This window comes from Protopterus annectens, chromosome 9.part0 (assembly GCF_019279795.1).
Source record: "Protopterus annectens isolate FY-2018-M chromosome 9.part0, PAN1.0, whole genome shotgun sequence".
NCBI classification, from domain to species: Eukaryota; Metazoa; Chordata; order Ceratodontiformes; family Protopteridae; genus Protopterus; species Protopterus annectens.
The window spans coordinates 1,293,736,581-1,293,758,357 of record NC_056743.1 but is presented as its reverse complement, the minus strand read 5'-3'; the positions used below and the strand labels follow the sequence as shown (position 1 = coordinate 1,293,758,357).

Genomic DNA, 21,777 nt, shown 5'->3' with positions numbered 1-21,777 from the left:
TTTTACAAGAATTTTACATTGAAACACTGTAAACATGTAGCAAGGCTATGCTCCAAGCTCATCACTGTCCCTTCAGCTGTGCTTATTATATATCCCCCTAAAGCCTTTCCATATCTTGCTGCTTATGATTCCATTCTTGTAAATCTGAGCTCCTGTCTCCCTATAAACTGAAAAGGACTGCTTAGTACAGGATACTCCAGTAATATAGTTTGCAATAGAACAAATGCATCATTGTAAACTTACCTCCAACTGATTCATTTTGAAATGTCACCGAGCTGTCGTAGGCTCCTAGGCCCCTGCCAAAAGACAAAAACATAATTAATCACTTCTGTCAGTACCTATGCCTTTTGCTCATTCTGTTGAGTAAAACATATTGGCAGTCAAACTATCTCATGGAACAATAAATATAAGACTAGGCCACCAAACTGTATGCTAAAGCTTTTCATTTATCTACATGACGTGTCTTCATTTATTTCCGTATAGTAATGAAAGCAATTCAGTTATGGTGAAGGTATCGCAATCAGAGAACAGAGAACTACAAGCCTTGGTATCTCTACAAAGATATTAACTTTGTCATTTGTTTGCACTGTTTAATAGAGGTGAGGTACCAACAATACTGGGAATGCTAACCAATTTATTTTTTCTTCCACCTGATACATTTGCCAGCAGATAAGGTTAGATGCTATATTTTATAATTGTGTATCACTAGAGTTTGTGACTGAACTGTACAACTTATCAGCAACTTAGTTTGTCATGCTTGGCTTTGGCTGAAATGATTTTGTAGCATTAAATGATGGCTGACCTGCTTGACTGAGTAGTTATAAAGTGCCAGCAATTGACAAAATAAATGGAAGAAAGTAAGATCATAAACCTTAATTTCATCCATGGTAAGTCATGGGTGATGGGTGCAGTGGTGAAGCTGTGTGAGGAAAATGAGCTGTTAATTATCCAGTTGTTCATTGTTTAAAAAGATATATATATATCTAGCAGTACTTACCCTTTGGAGCACTCTAGTGTAGGTCTGTCAGAAAGAAACAATGGTAGGTAGGTGTAAAACTCTTCAGCTGATGGCCTGATAATACCATTGCTGTTGGACGTCATGCATTTTTTTGAACAGGCAAATTCTTCTGCAGAACAAAGGCAGGGAAAAAGCATTAACTGTTGACTAAGGATTCAAAGAGCATTTGTATACTAATTACAGTTCACTGACTTCCTCAACAGTATGTGCTTTGTTTCTCATAAGTGTGTGTTGTGTTGTTTGTATCCATATATATATATATATATATATATATATATATATATATATATATATATATATATATATATATATATAGCATTTGTGATCTATGAATGCCTGCAGTAAAAGCTGAATCTAGCAGAAGGCTTCCTGGTCACCTGTCTAGGGGCCTGTGGTAAATGGGGGGGGGCATCATGCCACTATTAATTTTTTTCTGTGGCTGCTGCTATACGAGCTACTGATGCACAAGCACGGTCACTATGTTCCACGATTGTGTACAAGTAATTAAATTTAAAAAATGAGGTGATCCACTTATCTCACCAACCTGAAGACTTTTAAGCAAATAATATTTCAAAATTATGGTAACCATGCTCACCACTGTTGTTGCCTCCCTGCTTTATCTGGATAACCTGTTCACATTTGTGTTAAATCATGACCTCATGCTATTACCAACGGTTGACATCTGTTTCTTAATATATGGCACTTTCAATGTTATCTTATGTTCCTCTTAAAAACAGAAATGTTCCTTTATTTTAGTTTTCAATTGGTGTTCTTTACCCTGCTCTTTTATTTTCTTTAATAAGTAAGTAAATGATTAGATGTCAAGACAGGCAGAGACATGCATTTGGTAGGTTTTGATGGTACAATAGTGCATTGCCAACATACAAAAATGAATGTTGAAACTGTATTTACAGTCGCAACTGAAACACTTAGTGTATGTGATGGCGATTTGAACTGCAACAAGCAGCTTGCCGCAGTTTTATAGGTTCTTGGGTAAGTACTAGACTAGTTCTCCTTGCAGGCCATTTTAAGCCAAGCCACTTTTCCTTTTTGTGTTTGAAATAACCTAATCCATTTGGTTATAAATTGGTCTTACACATCCCTTTTTATATATCACCCCTAATGAAAATAACTGTGATCATACCATAGATAATTGGAGGGGACCCATGCATGAGAAAAAGCATTTAGGAGCTGCTTGCCTCTGTCCATTAGTAGTACACAGGGCAGTCCTGGGAAAAAAAATTCTGTTTCCCATCCATAGATCTTAGTTGCACTTGAATATGGATTGGGATAAACTTTGTTTTACGTGGATCTGTTCCATAGTGGTGGTATCTTCTGTGTGATATACCTCTCCCTACAAACTGTTTTGTTGATGCTGCAGAAGACGTTTAGATCCCCAGACCAAGTATTTCTGATGCCTTTTGACTTGTTGATGTGTGGGTCGGAGGATGCCTTGTATACCAGACACAGGTCACCTCTTAGCAGGCTGTAGGATACTGAATATAGTGACAGGGCTTTGAGTTGGTCCATGTAACACATGTTGTTTTGGCTTTGTAACCTTTTAGTAAGGTATTTATGTGTAAGGTATTCAGAATAGAAGAATAACTTTTTCATCTTCAGTTTTCAATAAATGTTATTTTCCACTTCAACTTTGAGTTGAGGAGAGCACCAGTGTGTTTCTACTACCAGTAACCATTTGCTTCCAACCCCACCCTCCCCCACCACAACCACACCAGTGGCACAGACTGTGCGGAACCCATGTATATCCCTTGGAGGACAAAGAGGACAGTTCTTTCTTCAGACATGGGTGAGTGGCTTTATTTATTTTATCTGCTAAATTAAGATAATTATGCAGGACTGACCTGATCCTCTCCTGGACTGGACCACCTACAGGCTGCTGCATGCCATCACTCAAAATCAGTAAGTTGGTTGGTGGTACATCCATCCACACTTAAAAACTCAAGGGATCCATGACGTTGGCTGTGGATCTGATAGTGGAGAGGTTTCCCAGCTGACTGGAATGTGTTTGGGCATTATTAACAATTTGCTTATTATTGTTGTGATTATTATTATTACTTTATTTTTTTAACTATTCAGCACTGCACACATCTGATTCATGTGATGGTATGAAACTGAGCTTTCAACTACTACCTGTCATACCTCTCAGCTGTTCCTGAGTCTGCAAAACTTCCCTGACTTTTCCTCTTACTTTTGATCTATCTTACAAAATATTTAATTTCTGGTGAATCACTGACAATTACAGCCATCCATTCATCTACAACCCCTTTTTCCCATTTTTGTACATGGGGTTGGGATGTCACAACAGTAGTGACCATCACCTAGAGCTAGTTTTCACACCATCAAGTCAAGTTAGTCAGAAATGCCAGGCATTAGAGTTCCATACTTCTTAATGTTCAGAAAATGCATTTTGATGCAAAACTTGTATCTTTTGAGATAAAACAGTGTTTCTCACATGAAGTGTGTTGAATTCTACACCATTGTATTTGCATGTTTTAGATTTACAATCCAAATGTAACCCTTGCATGTATGGCAAGTGCACAGCTCAAAAAAGCATAGCATCAGTCCAAAAGAAAAGAGCCAGAACAACGTGGTTAAGAGACAAAAATTTAATCCATGAAATGGCAAAAAAAAAAAGATTGGTTTTGGCAGTAATGACAATGCCTTCCTCAGTGTAAAGAAATTTTACAAAAGAGCCATATTTATTATAAAATGAGAAGAGCAACTCTAGTTGATAGGCTGGTCATAACTGCTCATTGAGCCCAGGTGGAAACAAACCACCTAGCCTAATTATCCATCTTTTTTCTTTGTGATTCAGTATAGTATGCCAGCTAGTCTTGTTTCCTTTATCACCCTGTATAATATCAATAACTGTAAAACTAATGGTTGCATTTGGCTATGTTAATACATGTTTATAAAGAGCATTACTAATTCTTTTGTGTTTGATGTCACTCAAGTGTTCACCAATGTGATATTTGACTGGTCTGGACATCTGACCAACATAAAAAGCCAGACATGAGCAGGTTGCTAAATAAATAAAACATTCAGTAGAACAGTATGCAAAAAATCTAATGTCAAAAACCTTGCTAGTGTTCCAGCTACTAAATTGTTTGTGTTCATTGTGCCAGAATAGATAAAACCAATGTCCACATGGGAAACAACCAAATACAAATCCCCTGTTAAACTGGACTGATGTAATATTGTGGAGTTGGCTGTCCCATGTTTATAATGGTTGAAATGGGACCCTAATGTTTTGCCCCTTCTATATCTGAAAAGATATCTTTCTTGGAGCATATTGGCCAGTCTGTCATCCGACATGAGAATATTCCAATTGCGCTGAACTACTTGAGAAAATATATCTGTGTTCCATCCATAAGTTGTTATTAACCTAATTGGTGGTGAATCGTGGGTGGTCTTATCCTAATATGCCAAGAGTTCATAGCTATCTAATGATGAAACCTCCCGACAAGCCATGGTGACTGTACCTGACTTGTACCCCCAGGTTTTGAACCTTTGTACCATATCCTGTCTGAAATGTTCTTATTTATTGGGATCAGAACAAATGTGCTTAATGCTAAGGAATTGTGACTTCAGGATATTACGTATAATATGGGGTGGATGATGACTAGAAGCATGTAACAATTAATTATATTGAGGGTATTTACGGACTACTTGGGTATCTAAGGTGTCTGAATTCCTTGTAACCAGAACATCTAGGAATGCAATTTGAATGATATCATGGTTATACGTAAACTGAATGCCCCATTTATTACTGTTAATATAGTCCATAAACTCTTGTAGATAAGCAACATCAGCTTTCCAAACTAACCAACAGTCGTCAAGATAACAATGCCAAATATCCATTTCAGTCAGATATAAATTGTGGAGCGGATCATAAATAAGTTGTTCCTCTATGTATGCCATGAATAAATAGGCATAAATAGGGCCAAAAGATGCCCCCATAGCCACCCCCGTGTCTGCCACACACAATTGTCTTTATAATAAAAAACATTTTTGGTTAGTACATGTTCTGTTAAGCTAATAAGAAAGATATTGAATCTCAGTGGGTACAGTTTGGAAATTGTCAACCAATGTTCAATGGCTAAAAGCCCAGGCCAATGAGGTATGTTAGTGTACAGGGCTGACACATCTAATGTACATAAAGACCATCCCGGTTCAATCTGGCTGTCAGCTATGATTTGTAGAAATTCAGTCGTATCTTGGATGTGGTCTGTTTTTTTCCCATTTCATGGATTCAGTTTTTGTCTCTTAACCATGCTGTGCTGGCTCTTTTGTTTTGGACTGATGTTTTAGTTTTACCCCTACCTTAAACGTCTTCTCCCTAAGGTACAAAGTACATCTGAGATCTCTGCATTGAAAGAGCTGCAATATGTTCTCCTTTTTCTGTTGCAGATATCTGCTCCATTTACACCCATTGGCCTCACTCCCAGTCTTCCTATGGTCTCTGAATAATAATCACACCCACTTTATTATCATTAGTTCATGTTCTGACATCCTGTGACCAATTCTTGAATGGCAGTACTTTCTAAGCCCTAAAATCATATTCTGGATCCTTGTGTTGTAGGCATACAGGTTCCGTATCTGGGACTGAACCACACCAGCCATGACTGTAACCACCCTCTGATTTTCTATTTACCATTGCAATATAAGATGTTCTCCATGTTTCACTGTTGCAGTCATTACATTTGGGTAATCTGCTGGCAGGTTGCCCTCAGTCGGCCTGAATTCCAAAGTCTTGGGTCCTGCGTCGGTTGCTGTCTCCTCTTCCATGACGTCAGGTCGGCAGGGGTATAAAACATGCAGCCGACACCATTTTCTTTGTCTTTCTTGCCGAGCGGTGCCCGAAGCAGAAGCATTTCGCAAGTGCTGGTCGGCTGACTACTGAAATATTCGAGTTCGAGTTTCAGAACCGAAGTCTTCACTAAAGCTAAGTACCCCGTTAGGGAAACTTTTTTCTTGCTCCTTACCGATGTCAGAAAAAGTTAATAATTATATTACTTGTGGGAAGCAACTACCTCATAAGGATTTCCATTTATACTGTATTCCTTGCCTAGGCCCTGATCACGACATGCCTGGCTGTCGGTTTTGTGCTAGATTTAACCAACACACTATTAAGCGTCGGTATATTTTTGCATCAAAGTATTTTGGAAACAGATTTAACTACCCAGAAATGTCGTCTGATAACAATCCGACTATCGGACTACATAAAAATGCAAAGAAAAGGACAGAGAAAGGCAGTCGAGAGCCAAAACCAACGACGAAGCTTCTCCTAAGCCAGTCGCTGGTTCACCGGTACTCAGTGAGGTGCTTTTGCAGCTCCTGATACCCGCTACCTTCGAGTCACAGGCCTCTACCAACATCCAAGTGGAGTCCGGTATGCCGCAAGATACTCAAGGTATTGGACCGACGGATGTATCTCCCTCAGATGGGTCCGGAGCCACTGAGCAGGCACCAGCTTCTGAGGGTGTATTCAGACCTCAACATTTGTATATCAAACCGACGACAGCTGCAAAGCCAAAGACAAAAGCATCTTCTAAAACTAAAAAAACGATGCATGAGCCACATGCACAGGCCTCAATGCCTAAAAAACAGATGTTCAAAATGGCTGAAGACCTTATTACCTTGATCAGGGGTGCCCATCCCCCTCCAGATAAGAGGCCTAGGCAAGACACTGATTATGAATCTTCAGATCAGGTTTCTATTTCTTCTGATTCCTCTTCTGATCAAGAATTATCTATACCTCCCTATGAGGATTCTGATGCAGAATAGTCTATACCATCTGCATCTCCTCCTGAGGATTATTCATTTGGAGAAACATTGCATACTTTGAGGGAGCATTTTCACTGGGAGAGTCAAGACTTCTCAGAATCAAAAAAGAGGCTCAGGGATTTACTTCTTCTCCCTCAGCACAGGCCTTTAGCCATTCCCCCTGTTTTTGACATTGTGGATGATGTGTTTTTGGAGTCAAGCTTGACCCCTGACTCCTTACCTCTGGCTCCCAGTAAGCCTGACAGATATTACAGGGTCCCTGACTCATATAAATTTTTATTTAGAAACCCTGCTGCTGATCCTGAAACTATTTCTCAGGGTCCAAAGGGAGTTAAGGCCTCAACAGCAAAAAATCCTACCCCCTCTGACAGAGATTCAAGGGCACTGGACAGATGGGGAAAAAAGGTTTATACATCTGCAACCTTGGCAATCAGGGCCTTAAATTGTCAATTTCATATGCTTAAGTACCAACAACATGTTATGGGATTGCTTAAACAGAAAATGATGTTGATTTCAGAATGTGCAGAAAATAAAGAATTGCAGGATTTATTGCATGCAGCTGAACAGGTTGGAAAGCATACTTTGCAATGTGGTTTTGACTCCTTAGAGGCCTCCTGCAGGGCCGCAGTTACTGGATCTGTGATTAGGAGGCAAGCCTGGTTAAAGGAAAACAATTTGCCTGATCATGTTAAAGCTAAACTGCTAGATGCACCTTTACAGCATGATTCTCTGTTTGGCATTAAGGCAGAAGAGGTTTTAAAGAAAATGGAAGACAAAGCTAAGTCTATGTAAACTGTTAAAGACTTTTTACAAGTGCAGCCACCAAGATTCAGTAGACACTGGCCTACAAAAAATGGTCCTTTCCAGTGTCAGACAGAGCTCAAAGGGGCAAATCCAGATGCCCTAAGGGTTCCAGACACCAGGCACAAGATTCATACAGGTCAAAGCAATGGGGCTCTTCTACCTCCAAATCTGAAGGAGATAAAGCGGAAACCTACTGAAAACAATCCCAATGACTTCCCTCTGACTACACCAAGCACTTATCTTTTGGCAGCTTCCATAGGGGGAAAATTAGCACTTTTTGCTCAAAATTGGCAGTTAATAACCCAGGACAAGTGGGTACTAAACATAGTATCACAGGGATAGAGATTCCATTTCCACACTCTGCCAATGACAGATGGTTGGCTAGATCTGCCAAAAAAATCAATGGGCAGATCACAGAAACAGGTTATGTCCCTCATGGATATGGGGGCCACTCAGCCAGTACCAGAACAGGAAAAAGGACAAGGTTTTTACTCAAGACTGTTCTTGATACCCAGAAAGGACAAGGCCTGGTGGCCAATACTGGATTTATGGATTTTGGACACATACCTGGACATTCCAAAATTCAAAATGCTGACTTTGCAGCAGCTTCTGCCCATGCTGGGCATGAATGCTTGGCTGGTGACATTAGACCTAAAAGAGGCATACCTGCATGTCCCAATAAGACAATCATGCAGAAGATACCTCAGATTCAAGGCTCGTTTAATGCATTACCAATTCTCTGCACTGCCCTTTGGCTTATCTACTGCGCCCTGGGTCTTTACAAAGTGCCTGGCACCAGTAATTGCATTTTGCAGACAAAGAAGTATACAAATATATCCTTACTTGGACAACTGTCTCATTCAAGCAGAGAACAAGGACATTCTTCTTCGACACCTGGCATTTGTGAAAAGGCTTCTAACATGCCTAATGGGTGCAAGCTTGAATACAACTGCCCAGATGGCTTACCTCATGCCAGACAAACAAAAGCAACTGATTACTTACTTCAAACTGATGGCAACAAAAACCCAGTTATCTGCAAGACAAATTCTGCAGGCTCTGGGCTTCATGGCATCCTGCATCTTACTGATTCCATATGCAAGACTGCATATGAGGAAACTTCAGTGGTACCTAAAAAGTTTATGGAGTCAGCATTCTCACAGTCTGGAAGCAATGATTCCTCTCATTCCCTGCCTACACCAGGAGTTTCTATGGTGGGCCAAGGCATGTCACCAAAACATGGGACGGGCCTTCACTCTACCCCCTGCCAGCCAAACCTTAACAACAGACACATCAGATTATGTCTGGGGGGCCCACATGGCAGGAAGATGCATTCAGGGCATATGGACCCCAAAACAAATGCATCTACACATCAACCAGAAAGAGATGCTAGCTGTTCAAAATGCCCTAACAGCCTTCAAGGACTTACTTCATCCAGGACAACTACTGATAAAGACAGACAACACCACAGTCATGTGGTATATAAACAAGCAAGTGGGCACACACTCATACCCCCTTTGCAGATTAGCCATGGCACTGTGGGACACAGCTTTGACCTACCAAATATATCTTCAAGCTCAATTCCTGCCAGGAAAACAAAATACTCTGGCAAATGATTTAAGCAGAAACCTTATGGATCCTCACGAGTGGAAACTAAATCCACAAGTCTTCAGCATGTTAACAGAGAAATGGGGGGAGCCCAGACATAGATCTATTTGCCTCTCCTCAAAATTATCAATTGAAAAGATTCTGCACAAGGACTTATCACAGACAAGCATGGAAAGTGGATGCCCTATCCTTCAGTTGGAAAAACCTATCAGTTTACGCCTTTCCTCCTCTGCCTCTTCTCCCCAAGGTCCTTCTAAAAGTCAGACAAGAGAAACCAAGAATGATTACTGACTGCCCCAGACTGGCCCTGCCAATACTGGTACCCAATCCTAAGGAACTTGTCTCAATACCCAGCTTTGACCTTACCTCAAAGACCTCAACTACTGTCCCAGCAAAACAATCAGTTCCTGCACAATCAACTACAGACACTGAACCTGGCAGCATGACTGATCATGTAGTTATACAAACAACACCTCTCAGTAAAGCTGTGATGGATGTCATTTTGGATGCCAGAAGGCCTAGTACTAGAAAATCTTATGCTGAAAAATGGAAGAGATACTGTGCTTGGAATCAAGCACAAGGAACTGATACAGCAGAACCAAATATTCCTCAGATATTACAATACTTAACTGAGATGCTTGACAAAGGCCTATCTTTCTCATCAATTAAAATCCATGCCTCTGCCATTTCGGTTCATTACAATACAGAGCCACCAATCTTTTCTCATCCTTTACTAAAGCCGTACCTTAGAGGAGCCAAAAATCTAAGGCCACCTAGAAGATCACCATTACCTGCATGGGACCTCAATTATGTGTTGGAAAAGCTCACCCTGCCTCCATTTGAACCAGCTGCTACTGCTGATATAAAGTTCTTATCATGGAAAACAGCTCTGCTACTAGCAATTACTTCAGCAAGAAGAGTTTCAGAGCTACAGGCCATCATGGCTGTAGAGCCTTTTATCATATTTTACCCAGACAGGGTGTCTCTGAGGACAAATCCTACTTTTATGCCTAAGGTGGTTTCCAGTGTGGCTCTTAACCAAACAATTCATCTGCCAACCTTTTATCCAAATCCGCAGAACAAGGGGGAGAGAATTCTGCATTCCTTGGACGTACACAGACAGCTAAGATTCTACTTGAGCAGGACTAAAGCTCTAAGAAAAACTGAGCAATTACTAGTGACATTTGCTGCAGGATCAGAAGGAAAGGCTATTTCAAAGCAGACAATTTCAAAGTGGATAAGCCACTGCATCCGTTTCTGCTACTTACACCATGGTAAACCTGTGCACAAGGGCATTGGGTCTCATTCCACCAGAGCTGCAGCTACCTCAGCAGCCTTTCTCAGAGGAGTACCAACCAAAGACATTCGAGAGGCTGCTACTTGGAGTTCTGTTCACACCTTTACAAAGCATTATCATTTGCCTCTCAACTCTAAGTCCAGGGCAGGCTTTGCCACTGCACTTCTGCAGGGCCTTATAGCTGCACCTAATGCTGTTTAGCTCCAGCCTCCCAACCATAGCTTTGGGATTCTACCCAAATGTAATGACTACAACAGTGAAACATGAAGAACATAGTACCATTGTGTACACTTACCATAAATGTAGATGTTCAAGTGTATTCACTGTTGCAGTCCAGGTTACCCTCCCACCTTCCCCCTGTCATTCTGGAGTTTATCTTTCCTTCTCTATCTTCTACAACCTATGTGGTGTATTTGCTTGTAGATGAAGGTAAAGTTTATATTGATGCATGTGTATATATATATATATATATATATATATATATATATATATATATATATATATATATATATATATATATATATATATATATATATATATATATATATATATGTATATATTTATTTATTTTTGCTACCTTTCTGGGGGCACCTGACATCGGGGGCAAGAAAAACTAAAGAAAATGGCATCGGCTGCATGTTTTATACCCCTGACGACCTGACGTCATGGAAGAGGCGACAGCAACCGATGCAGGACCCAAGACTTTGGAATTCAGGCCAACTGAGGGCAACCTACCAGCAGATTACCCAAATGTAATGACTGCAACAGTGAATACACTCAAACATCTACATTTATGGTAAGTGTACACAACTGTACTTTATCATGTCTGCACAATTTATGTGGATTATGGGGGCTGGTGTAAATACATTTTAGTGCATATTGATGTGATAACCAGACAGTTAAAATACAGGGTGCCAGATGACACAATAGCATCACCGAACAAAGTCCTCAAAAATCCACTAATATTTTATTTCACTGAGTGCTGTAAATGTAGCATTAAATAAGGTAAATGTACTATTGTACTGTATTCAACCACCACATTGCCACTGTGGTCAGAAAGTCCTTCTACATGGCACATCTTATAACCAAAGGTTTTGCATCCAGGAAGAAAGAGGTCATCATCCCTCTCTACTCATCCCTCATTAGACCAATCATTGAATATAATGCCCCCTTTGGCATGTACCTGACCAGACACCAACAGCAGCTGGAGAGGCCACAAAAGTACCTCACAAAATGGATCCTAGGCCTTAAACACATGTCCTACATGGACAGACTCAAGAAACTTCAGCTGTTCTCTGTCTCATTATTGTCTGCTTAGAGGTGATCTCTGCTTGACTTACAAAGCTATGTCTGACCTAGCCCTACTTGAAATGCTGCAGCTAAAGAAATCCCAATCCCCCCGCACCACATGCTGCAGAGATCACAACTTCATTATCACAGTTAACAGAACATGCTGGAAGGACAGGTTTATCTCCCAAAGACTGCCCATACTCTGGAATAAGCTCCCCATTCATGTCAAGCAGAGCACCTCACTGGCCCTCTTCAAGAGAAATCTTGATGAGTGGATGGATAAAAGAAAGTTTACTCCAGGGATCATTCCAGTTGCACTACTGGATATGGGCACTGTGAACTAACATCGGGTGGTACATTGCCTGGGCAATTTTTTTTTTTGGTCTAGGCTTGTAAAGGCTCTAGGGCCATTACCCTAGTATACACCTATGAACCTAGTCTGAAAACCTTTAAGGAGTACATAAGAGATGGAACTAGGTACTGTAAAAGATTGCATTGCGTAGTATATTTAACGGCTTCATGATTGAATATGGACACCCCCTCCTTTTTGGTGTTGTCAGATTTTGGGGCGGGGCATGATATGAGGTGAAACCTGTTAGTGCTGGGGTGCTGCTCTCAGGGCCTTGAACCAGGTTTCTGTCTGGCAACAGACATGCATGTTCTCCATATTGAGAAGAGAAGGGTCGTGCATCTTGGGCTGTGACTGTTTGACCACCTGACTGTGTGTCTATGTGTTGTTTGTGTTGTTGGGTCGAGGTGGTAGTTGTTTTATTCCCTGAACTTTTTTGTCGAATGGAAAAAAATGCCAAAAAAAAAAATGAAAGCTGTAGAACAGTGTGTGTGTGCTGTATCTTTAAGAAGCATATCAAGGACTGAACATGCATATATAAATAGCAGGCACATGCTATACTCAGTGCCATTTTCAGAGTGCAGCCACAGAGTGAGCATGTATAAATGTAATAGCTAGATTGTATATAAGTTTATCTAAGTTAAAGTTAATAAGCTTCAATCACAATGTGTTTGTACATAATAAAGCTGCTTGAACAGAACCCACAAAGACTCATCTATTACATCCCAACTAGACAAGCAACATGGTGTCAGAACTGGGACTACAGAGATTGATATTCAGAGCCACGATGTGCAGAGATAACAGTGAAGGTAAACTAAGAGAAACAAGCACAAAAAAAGAGATAGAAAAGAACCAGAGGTAATGAAAACTTGAACAGTTTATTTTATAAAAAAGATAAAACAGAGCATAGCAAGGGCACAAACTACATTATTAAACAAGTGAGAGGCACAAAAGATTTATTGATTAAACAAAATGTTTAAGATTACGATACTTGATAAAACAAATATCAGAAAAGCAAAACGAGTATGTTTAAAGCAAAACAGGCATGTTTAGAGTAAAACAAGCACAAGAAGAGTACAATGAGCATGAAAAGAGATTAAACAAGCAAAACAAATATAAAATGGGCAAAAAGGGCACATTAAGCATAAGTAAAACAAGGCGACTGCATATCTATTGAGACACAACTGTGTTTTGGCTTAACTACTACTTCGTATTGTATGCAGGGCATAACTAGAGTATTTCAAAGTGTGTGAAAGTGCTTACAGTGTATGCTTATTACTGTGCATGTATTCCGAAGAGTTTATTTTTTGTGCAAAGTGCAACTATTTGTGAGGTACAGTCAAAGTACAGTCATTCTGAAAAGTTTCTTGTGCTGGGAGTGCCTATTTGCAAAGTGCTGCCATTACAGAGTGATTCTTGTGCTGTAAAGAATTATCTAGCAAAGTACTGCCATTTTGGGGAAGTTTCAGTGTGCCATGTACTGTTTGTTCACAAAATGCAATTACTTTGAAATGTTTCTTGCTGTGAGCTTCTGCCCAGTTTATTTGCACAGTGCAGTTATTCTGAAATGTTTCTTACTCTGATAAGAGGTGATTTCTTGCAGTACAGTGATTTCAAAAGTATTACAGTGCCCAAGAGACTTATTTCGCAAAGTTCAGTTGTTCAGAGGCTTGTTGCGCTGTTGGGCAAAGTTACAAATACTGGCATAAGTTGTTGGCATATGTGTATGTGTGTGTGTTCATGCATATTTGCAAAACCCTTCACTGGTGTTTGTTAATAATGGCAGATGGATTTTGAAAGCCCTCTTTTCAGCAAGAGTACAATACTTTTATACAAGCAGCTTATTCTGAGAAAGATGCATGCACCAGTGCATTCATTTTGCTAAACCTAGCTGGGTAAGAGGCCATTGAAAGAGAGCGTTCATTTGTATATGCACCAGCAGTATATGTGGGGGAAGGTGAAAATCATCATGTTGTTGTACAAGCTGAATCAAGGGAAGACCCTGAGTGTTTGAAGTGCAAATTCAGGGGAAATGTGCAACCCCCAAATATTACATTAGTGAGGCATTTGTTTTACACAAGAGATCAGAAACCAGGGGAAACTTTTGCAGCTTATATTACTGACATGAGAAGCAAAGCTAAAATGTGTCGGTTTGGTGACTTAAAAGATGAGTTAACAAAGGACACGTTTGTGTGTGGTATTCACGCTCAAATCCATGAAGTTACAGAAAGGCACACAAGTATGCTTTCAAGTGATAAGAGCATGGTTTCAGCAGGCTCCAGAGCAAATGTAAGCAGCATGCAACACATAAAAAGCAGGCCTAAGCACATAGCAGCCACAATCCCTGCTGGTTCACCAGGGAAACCACATAGTTTTCCATCAAGTTCTAAGAAAGGAGCATATTCACTGCAATACAAACGTGAATCAGCAAAACCCAAATCCAGCTTTATTTTTAACTGTCACAATTGTGGTGCCAATCATGAGTCTAAATGAAAGAAATGCTTAGCATTTGGTCAGCAATGCCACAAGTATAAAAAATGGAACCATTCTCAAAAGTTTTGCAAATCAAGTAAACCTCATACAGTTATAAAGAAGGGTCATTCAAAAAAGCAAGTTGATCATATAGAGAGCTGCAACTCTGCTTTCTACATAGATGGTGTATCAGTAATTGGTGAAAAGGCTGATGCAGTGAATTTGCTGGCAAAGAACAATGTGTTTTGTACTTTTCAGATCAATGGTAAATCCACTGAGCTCAAAGGGTAATGTTATATCAGCAGACACATTTGCTAGGGTGAGAACTAATGAACAACTCAGTGTGGCTAGTAGTGTGAAACTTGTTGCTTATGGAGGTGAAGAAATTTAAACTGAAGACTCAGTAGTACTTTCATGTTATGTGGCTAGGAACTGTTGCAGCTTGTTATTCTATGTAGTCCAAAGACCTGTGCAGTCATTATTGGGTCTCAGAGACAGTTTGAGAATGAATCTGCTTTCTTTTACCAAAGAAGTTCATCATATAAGTGCATCTCCTAGTTCTAATTTTTCTGAAGCCATTTTCTCAGAGTATATTGATGTTTTCGATGACAGACTGGGCAAACTTCCAGTTGTGTAGTCTATGAAGTTAGACTCCGAGATCAGTCCATTAGTCAGACCAGCACCAAAAGTTCCAATAGCTATGCAAGATAAAGTCATAGCTCAGTTGGATAAAATGGTGCAGCAAGGTGTAATTTGTCCAGTTACAGAACCAACTGAATGGGTGTTGTCTTTTGTACCAGCCCAGAAAAAAAAGGCTCAGACAAAATCAGAATATGTATTGATCCAAGAGATTTAAAAAAAAGCATTAAAGTGACAGCAATATCCAATGCGTACAGTCGTAGAGTTTGCAGCCATAATACTGAATGCCACTGTTTTTTCTGTCTTAGATACAAAAAGTTCATTTTTGGTAAGTGATGCTTGATTGCAAATTTTCATAACTGACCACATCTGGTACCCTGTTTGGCAGATGTAGAATCTTAAGGATACCATTTGGAATAAATTCTGCAAGGGAAGTCTTCCAGCATGCAATGGAGCACATTTTTCACTTTATTCTTGTGGCATAACAGTAGACAATTTATTGGTTGGAGGCAATGGTGAAGCAGAGCATGACAGAAACCTTAAAAGAGCTCTAGAGAGAGCACGTGAAGTGAACTTAAAGCTCAATCCTCTAAAGTGCAAATTCAGAGTACCAGAAGTTACATATGCAGGTCATATATTTACCAGCACTGGCTTGAGACCAGACCTGTCTAAGCAAGCAGCTATTCCTTGAGATGTCATCACCAGATAATACTCAAGCTGTACAGCATTTCCTTGGCATGGTTAACTATTTAGGCTAGTTTATACCAGACTTCAGTGAGTTGACAGCACCTTTAAGAGAGTCAACATGCAAAAAATGTTTCATGGTCTTGGTTGGAAGAGCACCAGAAGGCATTTGAAGACCTTAACCAGAAAATTGCCAACCCATCTACATTAAGATACTATGATGTCAGTAAACCAGTCACTCTTTCATGTGATGCTTCAAAATTTGGTCTTGGAGCAGTTATTCTTCATGAAGGCAGACCAGTAGCCTATGCATCTAGAACACTTACCCAATCTGAGATGCAATATGGTCAGATTGCGAAAGAACTTTTGGCAATAGTATTTGCATGTTCAAAGTTTCATGATTATATCTATGGTCGAGCTATTCAGATTGAAACTGATCACCAGCCTCTAGTTACTATTCTAAAGAAGCCTATGCAGTCAGCTCCAGCGAGATTACAAAGAATGATGCTCAATTTGCAAAAGTACAACTTCAAAATGGTCTGTACAAAAGGCAAACTACTTTATCTGATACCTTATCCAGATCACACAGAAATACAATGGAACAGCTTCATGCAGAGAATTTTGACTTTGACATAATGAAAGTGCGTAATTTTTCTCCCATGAGACTTGATGAACTGAAAGATCATACAAAGACTGATCCAATTTGCAAAAGCTCAACCACTACATTAATGTTGGATGGCCGTCAAAGCAATCAAGAGTACCACGTGAAGTGCAAACCCACTTTCCTTACAGCAATGAGATATTGATTATTTTTAAAGGTCCTAAAATTATTGTTCCTGCTTCCTCACAACATGAATACATCCAGATTTTGCATCGTGGTCACCCAGGTTCCGAATCTACCTAAAGAAGGACGAGACAACTAGTATTTTGGTCTTCACTAGTGAAAGACATTGATAAAGTTCTTTCTTCTTGTTCAGTGTGCAATAGCACTAAATTGCATTTGCAAAATGAACCACTTCAGCTGAGTTAAGTTCCTGAACTACCTTGGACAACAGCAGCCATTGACATATTCAAGTGGAAAAATCAGTATTACTTAGTATTGGTAGACTCTTATTCGAACTGGTGTTTGATTGATTTACTGCATAATCTAACATCCACTACTGTTATTACCAAGTTGAAACGTCATTTCTCAGTCCATGGTAGTCCACACAAAGTTATTTCTGACAATAGTACTCAATTTACTAGTCAGTTGTTTTAGAAATTTGCAAGAGAATGGGACTTTGTACATGTTACTAGCAGTCCTGACTATCCACAGTCAAATGGACTAGTGGAATGTGCAATAGCGCAAAACAATTACTTAAAAGGTCAAAGCGTGACAATATCAATGTCTTTTGAATTTACTTAGTCTCAGAAACATACCACATCACGATATGCTTGGCTTGCCTTCTCAGAGACTTCTATCCAGACAAACCAGGACAACACTGCCTATTAGTTCCAGTTTATTGAGGCCTAAAGCTAAAAACAACAGAACCATCAGAGCCCAATTATTCAGGGAGCATTCTATCCAGAAGTCCAGTTATGATAAATCAAGCAGATTTCTTCATCCATTGAAAGAAGTAGAGACAGTGAGGATACAAACTGCGAAAGGTTTCGACCGGATTGGTCAAGTAACAGGTATATATACCAAGCCAAGATCCTACTTTGTAGAATCTGAGGATGTGGAGTACATGAGAAATCACAGACATTTTCCTGTACCAGAATCATTATCTCAACATTGTTCCTGTGATACAGACTCTAGATCTCAGAGCAATCCAAACACTATTCCTGTTCCAGAACATGTCTTACCTTCTGATTCCAACTCTGATGATGTTCCCAATATTCCTAAGGTTGAACATTCAGCAGAGACAGTTCCAGTTGCTAAGTCTAATTCTCAGTTTTATGTCACACTCTTTGGTCGTACTTCCAGACCTAGTGTGAAATACACAGTGACTTGGACATAACTGTATATACGTACATAATTCTGTATAAATGCATGGCAAAAAAAAAACTATTGTATTATTTGCATGTCACCTGATATTCTCAGCATTGCATGGTCTATTTCTCAAAGAGGGAGGATATAGAAGAGAGTGTGTGTGCTGTACCTTTAAGAAGCATATCATGGCCATTTTGAGAGTGCAGCCAGAGAATGAGCATGCATGACTGTAATAGCTAGTTTGTATATAAGTTTATCTAAATTAAAGTTAATAAGTTTCAATCATGATGTGCTTGTGCATAATAAAGCTGCTTGAACAGAACCTACAAAGACTTGTCTATTATATCCTGACTAGACGAGCGACAAAAGTCATTTTCAGTGAATACAGCCCCCCAACTTATATATACCAACTCCACTGTCACACAACAGTGGAAAAAGGCAACACCTCCATCCTTCTCAACTGTCCAGATTTTTGCCTGATATCTTTGGTCTGTTCCTCATAAACTCATTCTCTTTTTCTAGCAACTTTCTGAGTTTATAAGAGCAATATTTAAAATCTGTCCCTACTTTGGTGCTTTGTCCACCTATTATGTTAGGCTTTGGCCAGATTTCTTGCCGTAAGAATTGAATGGTATGAGAACCTCCCATTCAGAAGTGGCTTTCAGTGATGAAGCTGTCATGCTCTTGTCAGTCATGCAAACAACATTTGACCTGATCTCACATTTCTTGTTTCATACAGTAGCAACTGGCATAATTATTTATTTGGATGCCTTACTACATAGTTTTAAATGAACAACTAGCTGATTATTATGGAACTGATTTTGATTATATTTTGATTATACATTTTTATGTGTTACTATATGATGGCTAATTAATTGCTAGTACATCAGTGTTTAAAATATGTGATGATTAATTTTAAAACTTAGTACTGGTAAGGCATACTAATAACATAACTTGAATATGATATCTAAGGTTCGTAAGACTTTAGTAAATCAAATTTCATTGGAGCAAAATTTGCTGCAAACAACTGCATTTGGCAAACCATGAAATTAAAGCATACTGCCAGAATCTGATGTTTTTTTTTGGGGGGGGGGCTCCTTTCACCCCCACAGCAACCTAAGTACTACAAATCTAAGGGCACATAACCTTGAACAAGATAGAAATCTTTGGAGAAAAGGGGTTTGTCTCTTTTCTGAGGTTCAGCAATCTTAGAGCTGTAATATTTAGCTAAGCAAGCACAGGGATGCATAGCCCTGTACATGGGGAACTGAGGGGACTATTCCCCCTGCCTAAGTAATACCTGAAAACTTTATTTAACCAGCTCAATGAATGTAGAGTCCTTGAGCTTTTATTGTAGTTTCTTCTTCCCTGATTATCTTCCATCACATATCAGAAATACCTTTGACTGGTGGGAATTTAAATCAGTGTTTCTCAAATGCTTGGCTTCAAGCACTACATGCAGCTACAAAAGACACCCACTCCCTCTTAATTCTGTCCTACACTTGGACCTTCCTGTTACTTCTGTCCTATACTTGGACTTCTCTGTTACTTCTGTCCTAAATTTGGACCACCCTGTCACATTTATCCTATACTTGGACCTCCCTGTCACTTCTGTACTTGGATTTCTCTGTCACTTCTGTACTTGGATCTCTCTGTTACTTCTGTACTTGGATCTCTCTGTTACTTCTATTCTATACTTGGACCTCCCTGTCACCTCCATACTTGGATCTCTCTGTTACTTCTATCCTATACTTGAAGCTCTATGTCACTTCTTGTCTAATAGACATCAAAAAGTAATGCTAGAAACCCCAAAGGTTCGAACATTTCACTAACATTACAAAGAGAAGAAGAGCCTGTACATTTTCACAAGCCAGTCAACTGGCCCTGCCCCCCTACCCTTGGGAACACGTACCTTCATATGTTCTTTAGTCTTTACTAGGGATTCTATCACATAAAGTGTGCTTACAAATAAACATTCCACCACTACTGTGGTCCTGAGATCTGAGGGCCAATGTTGGTCATGCAGGGGAGGCAGATGAGGGCTTGCTTCATAGTTTAATTGTACTCATTTCATTAGTTTGTACATCTCAAGTTCCTGGTTTAACAACAATTCAACAGACTGAATGCCACTTTGGTATATTGATTTTGAAGGTTTACTTATCACATGTAGTACAACAGCTTATGACCTGATTGGGTTAAGCACATCCAAGTCATGATGGATTCTAGAGTATTCTCCTGTTACTCATGGACCACCATTTGCTCCATAGAGAAGCAGGGGTAGAGTGAAATGCCAGTGTATCTTGGGTATCTAAGACCTTGTCTTCATATAGCATTTTCCACTGGAAACAACAAAAAATGTACTTTTGCAAAATTCTCTGGAACATTGCAGTACAGAGGGGTTATTCTCTGCAAGTCACTCAGCAGTTAAGACACCATATGAGTGTTGTTGTCCATAGTAGAGCAGTGATTAATTATATGCTACCAATTGTGTCTCTCTTTCTTTCATCTGTGTCTGTCTTTTATGGCAGTGTAGCTCCACTTAAGTCCAAACTCCTCCAATACCATATCAATACATGCAGTGTAATGAGCATTTATTATTCACTACTACTCCAAGGTTGCCAGCCTACTTCCTCAAAGCTGGTGAAGCAGGTTCTGTGGAGGCACTGGACTTCCACAGAAGTGCACCTCAGCACTATTGCATGTGGAGGCTGGGTTTAATCTATCTCCTCTAATCTGTTGGGCTGGTGTCATAGGGGGCTTGCAATGGTTCTACAAATAAAAAGTCTCCATCTACGAGCTTACAAATCACACCAACACTACATGGCTCTGTCATTGCCTTGGTCTCAGGTTCCCAACATACTAACTCTCTTTGCCTTTGTACCAGCTCCAGCAGATTCTCTTCCTGCTAGCTGAACTCAGGTCACCTGGATCACAGTTGGGACTTTGTCGCGTTATGCCTGTGGAGGTGACTGTAGTGTATCACTAAGCTCCATACTAAATATCAAGCCTATAGAACCTTTTTGGTGTCAAGAAAATCTTCCCTATAACACAGGCAAATGTGCTCATCTGCTTATTTATACACAGCCTAATTATCCTAACAGTTGTACTTGTGATGGAAAGGGGTTACAACTTTTAATGCTTTCACCACTGCTGTCAACAGTTTAAAAGACAGAACCAACAATATGGGGTTTCAATCCTAGTACTCATACCAATTAACATACAAAGGACAACTGGGCTTAAGGGTGCATGGTCAATGTGCATTGCTGCCTTAGGTAATAACAAGACCTGCCACACTAAATGAACTTTACACTCTATAGCAACATTTCAAAGTTATAATCAGTGGCTTCCCAGAACCTCACCCACCCCAGAGTGGGCCCACTGCTTTCTAGTGCAACCTTTACAACAGTAATTAGAACTTGACCACAACTACCTTGCCATGCATTTACACAGTATTTTCCTGACTGGATGGATAAATGTCAACTTTCAAGCATCAAGATTCACTTGCCACAATTATGGTATCACTGCTTCCAGTAAGTCAAAACTAACAAAACTAGAACTCAACTTACTGTTTACCCTTAAATTAAGCCAATCATTACATGCTTCTGCAGTGGCAATTAACTCTGAGAAATTGCCCTTCAAAAGGGCAGGCCCCAACTGTTGAAAGTAAACTAATAAAATGCATACATTTTTAGCAAATAAATAAGCCATTTAAAGCTGAATTATTACATTTTTGCTAGAAATAAATACATAATTTCTATTACAAATTGATAAACTATAAACTTACAATATAGAATTTGCACAAGAAATTATACATAAACATTTAAATGGACAGTTAATGT

At 39.6% G+C, this 21,777-nt stretch overlaps 1 protein-coding gene across 1 annotated transcript in view; it reads right to left on the bottom strand.

Annotated features, from left to right (window-relative positions):
• Positions 1-21,777, bottom strand: part of NPC1L1 (NPC1 like intracellular cholesterol transporter 1) — a 243,697-nt gene that overhangs the window by 89,661 nt on the left and 132,259 nt on the right. Inside the window, exons 15-16 of the mRNA XM_044082234.1 lie at positions 998-1,127; positions 244-296 (exon numbers count right to left, since the gene is read on the bottom strand). Coding sequence (XP_043938169.1) covers positions 244-296; positions 998-1,127 — 183 coding nt within the window. The remainder of the gene's footprint in view (positions 1-243; positions 297-997; positions 1,128-21,777) is intronic.